Genomic DNA, 9,239 nt, shown 5'->3' with positions numbered 1-9,239 from the left:
TTCCATGATTGTGTTCTTGTCTTAGTTCAGTGTTTGAATTTATTTATCACACATGATTTACACCCTCCCTGAAGTCAAGTTATTTCCATATTACATTTAAAAAGGTTGTCCCTCTTTTTCTAGTTCTAGTTGTCCCTGTTTTTTTAAATATAGTATGCAAATATTTCAGTATATCTCAGCTTCATGAGAGTGAACATTCAGTGTACATTATGTTTCAACATTTAGAATATAGTATACTATTCTTGCATACTGCACATTCTGCTTAATCCCTCAGTTTGGCACAAGATGGATACAAAGTAAGGGATTTTCTAATGCAAGAGATATTCAGTATAGTCAGAATCAATTCACGCACTGTTGGCAGAACTGCTGGAAACTGTGTTTTATTTGAAGATCCATGTATGTGTTCGTCATCATTAATTATTCATTAAACCAGGACTACTGACCCTCAACTCAGTGTCCGAGGTTAGTTTTGGGTTTTATATCTGCAGAGACTGCATTGAGACAGCTTTGCTCATACAGCTTTTTTGCATGCTAACTAAACATAGAACTTTGACTCAATATTGTGCAATGAAGCTAAACTAAATAGATATTACATAGAGTACCATTTCACATCCATTTACACCTACTAGATGTAACCGTAAACTCTTGTATATTTATTTTTCAGAGACAGTTTCTGTAACATGCTGAAACAAATAACACATTTTCAGAATCATTTTGGCATACTAGTGAGTGTATGTACTGAAACCAATAAAACTATCACAGAGTTTTTGATTAACATTCTTTGTTAGATTACATTATTCTAGAGAATGATTTACTTAGTGCATCCTTAAATGAAAGATAATACTCAAAAATGTATAATTTAAAAACTGTAAAATGGGGAAGAGTACATGAACTGCTTTTGAGAGTTGGATTGCTGAACTGAGCCCATATTCCCAATATTCTTTCTTATTTAGCTCCCCCCTCCTATCTTTATGCAACATCTCACTCTAAAAATAACCAGAGCTGGGAGCTGGACTTCGTCTGGTCTGGTAGAAGCTTTTTTTTTGAAGATTATACAGCTGGAAGACTGTGTGAATGAACAGATTTCAACAGTGTAGATTAGTTTACTGTGAATATTTACTCTGTTGCTTGTTTTATGTATTGAAAGTTGTAAATTAAAGCCTTATTAGTGTAGATTGCTACCACTTAGAGTACATATATCGTATATTTTACTGCTGGGCCAGGTGTTATTATTTGATAGTACACACAAGTTGGCACTTTTTCTGAGTTGACACCAAGGTGCAACATTATTATTTTTTAACATTATTTGTCAAGAAGTTAGCATGTCCAAAACCGATATGGAACTTGGGAGGGGAACACTGTGTGATAGTGAAGCAGTCAATGAATTTCCAGTTTGTTTGTGAAATGAAGGGAATACTGCTTAGTGCACCTTGTCCCAAGTAAATATTTATCAAAAGCCAGACACAAGGAAGTCATTATTTGCCACTGCACCCTCATACCTCTCTCACCTCCTCCTGATGTTTGGACAAAAACAAACAGAGTTGGAGCCAATGCAGGGGGAGTACCCAGAAAGGCATACAGAGGGGCCAGTATATATTGAGCTGCGTTTTTGGTTCCTTCCACGGCCGTACAAGGTGTGCCACTGTGTCCTGTCCTGTAGGACCCACTGGCCTCAGACATGGCACGTCTGGCCCTCCCTGTCTTCCTCGTTCTTTGCTTCTCCTTGCTCCACTTCAGCTCCGGCCGTCCATCTCGCACCAGGAAGGCCGTGTCACCTCGTCAGCCCGGAGGTAACTATGCACATGGCACGCAATTCATAAATAACATGTTTGCTATCAATGTTCATTGGACCTGTTTGTTTCCTGCTTCTTTGCCGAGATGCAGCTGCAGAGGAAGATGATGTGAAATCTCAGCTTGAGAAGTTGTGGCAGGAGGTGAATTCACTGAAAGAGATGCAGGCGTTGCAGACAGGTACTGCCCTCACTGAATAAAGGAAGGTTAAAGAAAGGAGATGACAATGGATTTGATTTAGAAGCATTGCTACAGTCTTCAGTATGTTAGTTTAAGAAAATAAGTAAATAAGAAACAAACCATGGGACAATGGTTGAATAACAATATTATTGTGATTTTAGGTTGTATTCATAAACATGCTATGGTACTGTATATCACTGTTACTTGTTAATTTAGGCCACCGAGCTGTCGTGCAAGAATGTGGATAATTGGTAACTTCATAACTAGATTTTTAACTTCTTAGTGTCCTGAGTCACCAGCAGAGGGAAGCAGCACCCATCATCCATTAAATTGTAAAGTTAAAGGTTTAATTGCTGCAGAAGTGTAAGCTAAAATATCTAAATTGCTTATCTTATTTTTAAAAAATAATGATTTTTTTTACAAGATTTAGTCAATCATATCAAAATACTACACATCTATTGATTTATTGTTGTTGTTGTTTTTTTAAAATATGCCTACTTTTTCCTTTTCTTGGCTAATTTATTAGTCAATATTCAGACTGTGATCTCTCTGTATATAAGTTAATGAAGATGGCTGTATGAATTGCTGTAAATTCTGTTGGAGAAACAAAAAGAGGGATTCCATCATAATTATTTTCCTGTTACTGAGGAAACTAAACATTGCAATAGTATTGAACTATTTGAATACCATATAGTTACTTTACAATTCATTCATAAAGTAAGTGCTTTGTGTTTTCAGTCTGTCTCCGTGGCATCAAAGCTCACAGGAAGTGTTATCTTACAATTGAGGAACCCAAACATTACCACGAAGCAAATGAAGACTGTATTTCACAAGGAGGAACCCTTGCAACGCCGCGGGACATGATGGAAAACAATGAACTGAGAGACTATGCGAAGAGGAGTGCCCCAGGATCAAAGGAATTCTGGATTGGCGTGGCAGACATAGTTAAAGAAGGCCAGTATGTTGACGTCAACAGCCTGCCTGTCGGCTACTTCAACTGGGACCGCTCCAAGAAGCAGCCCACAGGAACGAAGAGGGAGAGCTGTGTTGCCCTTTCAGTGGTCGCGCAAGGAAAGTGGTACGATGAGGTGTGTCGCAGCCTCAAAAAGTACATCTGTGAATATGTCATTCCCTAAAGGAAACAGAGTGGCTGCTGACTACTTCATGATCATTTGTGTGGGTCATTGATTAAAAGTGTGCAAAAATGTGTTTTCAAATCTGGGCTAATTCATGATGGAAACACGGCTTGTTTTTGACTGTGTATTATGAAATGTATTTTATTAACATGTGTCATTATAATTAGTAATTCAGAATCAGAATCAGAAAAGCTTTATTGCCTAGTAGTTTTTACACTTATGAGGAATTTGTTTTGGAGATAAGGTGCTACATATAGACAAACATACAGTTGAGATAAATAAATGTAGAAGGTTATTAATTAGCTTTAATACACACAGTAGAAACTAAAATCAATAGATATTCAGGTGAAATTATGTGATTTCCCTTTTATAAGAGCTATCAGGCAACTTCATGTTCACTTTATGCAAAGTCCCAAAGCTCAAACTATTTCATTTTGTCAAATCAACATAGTTTACATTAATACAGTTTCATACATAAACACCAGGGAGTTCCCCAGTTTACCACTCTACTGCTGACCACTGAACAGCTTGATTTAAGCAGATGTGGGTGTAGTGAACGGTAGCATGGAAGTGAAAGGAAGTGTTTGCCCGTTGGTTGTTCTGTTGGTTGCCTCACTTGGACACTGAAGGAATAGAGCCCAATGAAAAAAGTTTGAAATTTAATTTTGGGAGTAGTGTACATGGGCGTAAGAAGATGCTTATCTACTTCAGCTGGAATTCATGTCTATGTGTAAGGTGACAACAAACAATGAGGAAATGCTTGTTTGCTTATTCTGTTATAACAAATCACTCTCTGGATACATGTAGTGCTCTATTTTGGTGCAGTGCCCCTTCTCAACCAAACCACACCACATCCACTGCAGCACATACACTCAAATACAGACTCTTACACGAAAACTATACTATATCGGCAAAGTCAATCCGCCTAACTTGTCTTTGGAATGTTGGAGGAAACCCGGATCACTAAAAATAAACCTGAACAAACACATCATGTTATCAAACCTCGACCCTTCTTGCTGTGAGGTGAAATATGCATTTCTGACTGTTTGATCTGAATTTATGCTGCACCATGCAGTATGAGGTGTGCAGCAGTTTAAAAATGTCCAATATTATACAAAAATGACTGTGCAGTGCATCAACCTGTACCCTAAATTGAACAGTCTAGGGTAAAAGTAGAGTTTCTTTAGCGTGCCATTACACTTACTCTTGAGCGATAGCCACTCATTGTGACCTACTGCTCCTGGTTTACAAACATGTAAAACAGTAGTGAATCAGTTCAATAGAAAGAGAAAGAGAAATTAATTTGAGTTTGTGCACTTTGTGTACTCAGTTTAATTTGTCAATATTGTTGTGATCGGATTGAAAACAGTGCATTGTTAAATTTGAATGGATTGCCAAACTGACCCACAGCCCCGAACCACTCTCTGTCGCACAAGCTAAAACCATTACTGCCGTGTTTTTTTGTGCGTTTCTGTCATCTCTGTCCTTTTAAAGCGCAGACACGCACCTACGTCATCCTGTCCGCACACATCACGCACGCTTGTCTGGATGGAATGTGACGCCAAAGCTCCCTGAGTGAAGTCTCGCGGAGTAAAACACCGGCCATTTTTCTCCATTTATAGCAGGACACTTCGTGCTTGGGTAGTGTAACCGAGAGTGTTGCGATCACTTTGAAACGCCTACAAGTTTTTGGCAAGTTTAATTTTGTTCTCCAAGCATCCAAACTTACAACAAACAGGACACACACCATGTTTGTGTTTACCGCTGCGAAGTTTTTTCGCTGACACCCTTGTCCGGATAGACGCTTGTCTAAACTGTCGCACAAATGGAAATGGTGCCTAGCGAAGAGAACCAGTTCGTACCCAAAGAGGTGAGCTTATCACGGACCCAGTCCTGGTTGGAAAATCACCTTCTGGGCATTAGCTGTCACCCTTGTAGACCATGCTCATTAATAATGGCAAAACTTTGGCACCACTTTGGGAGTTTGCGATCTTGGTGTATCATTTAGAGGCTAACTCTCAGCTGCTAACAGTTAGCTAAACATGACTTGGATGGCCTATCATGACATGGCTGGCTAACTTACGTTCAAGCTAATCAGTTAGCGGCTAGTTTCGCTGCATCTCAGACAAAGTGAGTTTCTGTTGGTTAGCGAAAGCTTTAGCATAATTATCATTAACTTATTTTGCCTTTGAGTTTGGCTCTCTGGTCAACAGAAACCAGAGCTCTTCAAATGTTGTGGTTGACATTATGTTATGCCCCAAACAAAGACGATATGTCAATATTTATTAGCTAACTTGCAAGTAACATTAGCTAGTGTAATTTGGCTAACGTTGGCTAATGTCGTTAGCCTTTTAGGTCTGGTTAGTGGAACAACTCTAGCCAATCTAGATGTTTATGAAGTTGCTAAACCAAATGCAGATGGCTACATCAATGGACATGACTGTCAGTGTTAAATAACGTTTACCGATAATGCTAGTTTTATAAATATGCAGTGTACTTTGATTCCTTCTTGCCCGCGTTTGCAGATTGTTTTGACTGTAACTTGTAGCTTTACTGTAACGTTAGCGTTAGCTAGTCAAATTTGCTAGCTAACGCTAATGTTAGCGGATTGAACTATCTGACTTACCTCAGATAGATGCAGGTGTGTATTTAACAAAACGTTAGCGTTAATCTTAGTTATTTTGGTGCCCCTAATGTTAGAATAAAAACATTTGCCCTTCATATTGACAAATCCTTTACGAACTCGTTTGTCATGATGATATCGTTAAGTTACTTCGCCTTTGCTTGTTTGTCGTGCTATGTTTGTCTTGGTTATAGCGGTTCACCTGCAATACGCTACCTAAAACAATAATCCATTAATCTACAATACGACTATGTTGTCGTATTTGCCACACAAGTAGGAATTGAATCGGCTCTAGCATCTGTCAACCCTACTGATGGTCACCAGATGTTAATTGTGTTGTTGACATGTTTGCTCAGGTTAACAGTGTGATTTCAACATAAACGTCTTAGTGGGCATTATTGGCATGGCAGTGATGTTCATGTGTAATTTTGTACTTGAATAGTTTATATCTATATGGTTACTACATGTTATTTGCAGACCCTATATTTAATTGTTTTTTTTCAAAGCCCTTTGGCTGCATTGACGTCAGCTACAGACATACATCAAGCATAGGACGTCACTCGTTGATATTGGGATTGGTGGGAAAATTGGATTTGGTGATGCAGCACTGCACACTTGTTAATTTTCAATATGTTTCATAGTAATAGTGAAGCCATTAGCTACATAACTTATTCATGGGTTATTAATCAATGTAATAAAACCCTACTGGACAAGCCTTTATTTTAAACAAGAAGGATGACTTGAGCTTTTGAGGAGGATATAGGCTTGTATTATTTGATTTTCAATTTGGCAGCAAAACAGGAATTTCTTAGACCTCCAGACTTTTAGCACTTAAATCACATTTTACTGGTAAATAAAAGTTAAGATAGAGAATGGTTGGTAGGATCATTTAGTTCCCAGCTCTGCGTTGGATCATTTTATGTATCTAAATCTTTCATACTGGGGTATGCAAGTTTTTCTGATTGTTAAATTTTCATAGTGCATCCCAGTGTTCAGTTTGCTGTCTTTTAAAGACATTTCAACAGTCCGCTGTGAGACCAGCAACACAATTTAAAAAGAATAAAATGAACTTGGAGTTTATTTGTTTTGAAAAAAGTAGATATTACAATGGTTTTGAAGTAATATTCATATTTTTGCTTTGTCATAACAAGAACAACCTATATTTGATTTTAAGGTGCAACTTGACTTGACTCCAAATTGCCTTTTGTTTTCCATACAAGTTAGTCGGGTAATCATTTATTCAATTTTTTTCCAGTCAGAAAGTTTCTCACACGAATAAATTCACTTACGTCTATACTACAGTGTGTTGTCTTTGAAGGCCATGTATCGACAGACGCTATAGAAAGGCACATGCAAAAACATACTTCTCCACAGTTCATAATACTGTGATAGCATTATGTACGAAAAGTTAAAGAAGATGAATACTTTTAAAAGTGTTGCATAGTGGTCTGTTTTGCTAGTACAAATAAAACATAAAAAATGTAATATTTGCCCCCACTATTAGAGTGGATTGTGTTCCCACCACTTTAATTCCCCAATGTTTTATTTTAAATATTTAGGGGTCTTTGAGCATTGAACCTCCTTCTTTATGTTTGACTTTGTGAAGACATCTTTCCTTTAGTGGAAACTAAAGTTGTCATGTTTTGCAGTTGCACATAAAAATCCTTTGTTGTTTTCACAGTCCTTTTCCTTTTTGCTGCCAGTGGTGTCTGAACAAACATGCAATTTGAGGTAGCTAAATTATTTAGTTGAGCCACAACAACAAAATTTTTTTTAATATAGACAAATTAATTTTCTAATTTACCAGCCACTGTCACTACTTGCCAAAACCATTTTTTGATACAGTAGTTCATCCAAATTGATGGCTGGTTACTTTCCAAAATGTCATATTTATATTAAAAATGTACCATGTACTATAAATTGTATTTGAATTAGAATATTGGCTGTTGGTAATTCAATCACCTGCATCTCTGTTTTGTGTGTTCGTGTGTGTGCAATGTGCAGGTGTAGTTGCATTACATTTTATTAATAGGGGTTCATGGATACTGACATTTCACAACATTATAGCCTGTCATTATTTTTGTGCCATTTAGAATCAGTTACATCTGTAAAGAAATGCTGTGCTTTGCAGTACCTGTGGTGTGATGTCAGCACCTTGTGATTATATCCATGGTAAAAATAACCTTTAATCTCATAATACACTTGTGTGTTGTCAGCTGAAGCTTCTTTATAGGATCTGTCAGTCACATTTTGCCAAGATCACAAAGCGATTGCAAAAACTGTAATCACTTCAGTATATTCCTGTGAAGTTGATTTGCTAGCCAAACAGCGGTAGGTGTTTTTTTTTGTTGTTTTAAATTGTTCTTCACTATCTCCGTTTTATTATTAGGGTGTGTTTTGGAGTTGCAGACAGAGTATTTTTGACGAGATGAAGAGGATTTCTCAGGTAGCCTTGCCATACGTGTGTGAATGTGTGTGTGCGGTGCTCATTTTAAAGCATGGTGTTAAATAGATGCATGACACAGCAACGTGATTACCATCACACTGGACATACTATCGGGACATCTTCAGTAGGAGACCGTTTCACAAACAAGAGCTTTTGTATTTAATGTTGATACAATACTATAGTAGTAAGAATTATTACTTAAATCGGGGAGTATCTGATCAAATGGAAGTACACACGGTTAAGAATCAGACCAGAATTTAATGTCATTTCATTTCATTTTAACCCTCTGCTCTATTTTTTAATAGCTTATCAATTGATTTAATTATTACAGTTGTATATTACCTTTTATATATAATTTGACATGCATTAGCGCTTGTTGAGTTAGTTTTTCTTGCTACTTTCATTTTTGACATTAGCTTTTAGTTTCAGTTCAGCAAATCATTTGAGCCTGTTATAGGCTCGAACAGTTACAGGAACTACCAGACCAATCTGAAAACAAACTATGGGGAGTGTTCAAATGATGAAGTGACTCCTCAATTTAAGATGTGAATCATACAGTAAAATGAAGCACGTGTCAGCAATTGCATGGCCTGTTTAGCTACATATTTTGGACAGAGAGAAATGGGACAACCTGTCCATGTTTTTCTGTTTCTATAATCATAACCAACGGGCCTTGCCCAGTCATGTGTAGGAAGGTTTGTTGCTCGTGTGTCAGTAAGTCAGAGAACTGGTAATGTTCTCTTTAATTCTTCCTGACTGCCAGAAAGCAGTGCTTTAGACCATAGAAGGTTTATTTGTCACATCACAACAGGTTATGAATTGAAATTGAGTGTAACTCCCTTCTGCTACGTACCAGACAATACACAGTAATATCAAAAGTAATCATAAAATGGTAAACAGAAATAAACCATATTCAGTGGAGAAGTGCTGAGGATGAATTTTAGTTTAAAAGTCTGATAGCTTGGGGAAGGGGGGCGGCCACAGAAGCGAGACCTGGAAGAAAAAATGTTTGTAAATTTCAGTTTTGGTCACATAATTCCAGTAATTGAGATGCGAGAAACAT

The 9,239-nt window shown here is 37.4% G+C and overlaps 2 protein-coding genes across 3 annotated transcripts in view; both read left to right on the top strand.

Annotated features, from left to right (window-relative positions):
• The first annotated feature begins 1,672 nt into the window (after positions 1-1,672).
• Positions 1,673-3,146, top strand: clec3a (C-type lectin domain family 3, member A). Its single transcript, XM_046033411.1, has 3 exons — positions 1,673-1,790; positions 1,885-1,971; positions 2,710-3,146. Exons 1-3 carry the CDS (start codon positions 1,679-1,681, stop codon positions 3,105-3,107), a joined length of 597 nt encoding a protein of 198 aa, XP_045889367.1. The 5' UTR covers positions 1,673-1,678; the 3' UTR covers positions 3,108-3,146.
• A 1,495-nt stretch (positions 3,147-4,641) lies between these two features.
• Positions 4,642-9,239, top strand: part of usp47 (ubiquitin specific peptidase 47) — a 24,073-nt gene continuing 19,475 nt past the window's right edge. For both annotated transcript variants that reach the window (XM_046033403.1, XM_046033402.1), the window contains exon 1: positions 4,642-4,977. In XM_046033403.1, the coding sequence (XP_045889359.1) occupies positions 4,933-4,977 (45 nt within the window). In that variant the 5' untranslated portion in view covers positions 4,642-4,932. The remainder of the gene's footprint in view (positions 4,978-9,239) is intronic.

Source organism: Micropterus dolomieu, linkage group LG20, assembly GCF_021292245.1.
Source record: "Micropterus dolomieu isolate WLL.071019.BEF.003 ecotype Adirondacks linkage group LG20, ASM2129224v1, whole genome shotgun sequence".
In the NCBI taxonomy this organism is placed as follows: domain Eukaryota; kingdom Metazoa; phylum Chordata; class Actinopteri; order Centrarchiformes; family Centrarchidae; genus Micropterus; species Micropterus dolomieu.
This window is presented reverse-complemented; position numbering and strand designations above follow the sequence as displayed.

Bases quoted from the DNA above. Each gene is read 5' to 3' on its own strand.
- clec3a (XM_046033411.1), top strand. From the start codon at position 1,679: ATGGCACGTCTGGCCCTCCCTGTCTTCCTCGTTCTTTGCTTCTCCTTG. The intron at 1,791-1,884 runs GTAACTATGCAC...GCCGAGATGCAG, and splicing joins GTCACCTCGTCAGCCCGGAG to CTGCAGAGGAAGATGATGTG. The intron at 1,972-2,709 runs GTACTGCCCTCA...TTGTGTTTTCAG, and splicing joins GATGCAGGCGTTGCAGACAG to TCTGTCTCCGTGGCATCAAA.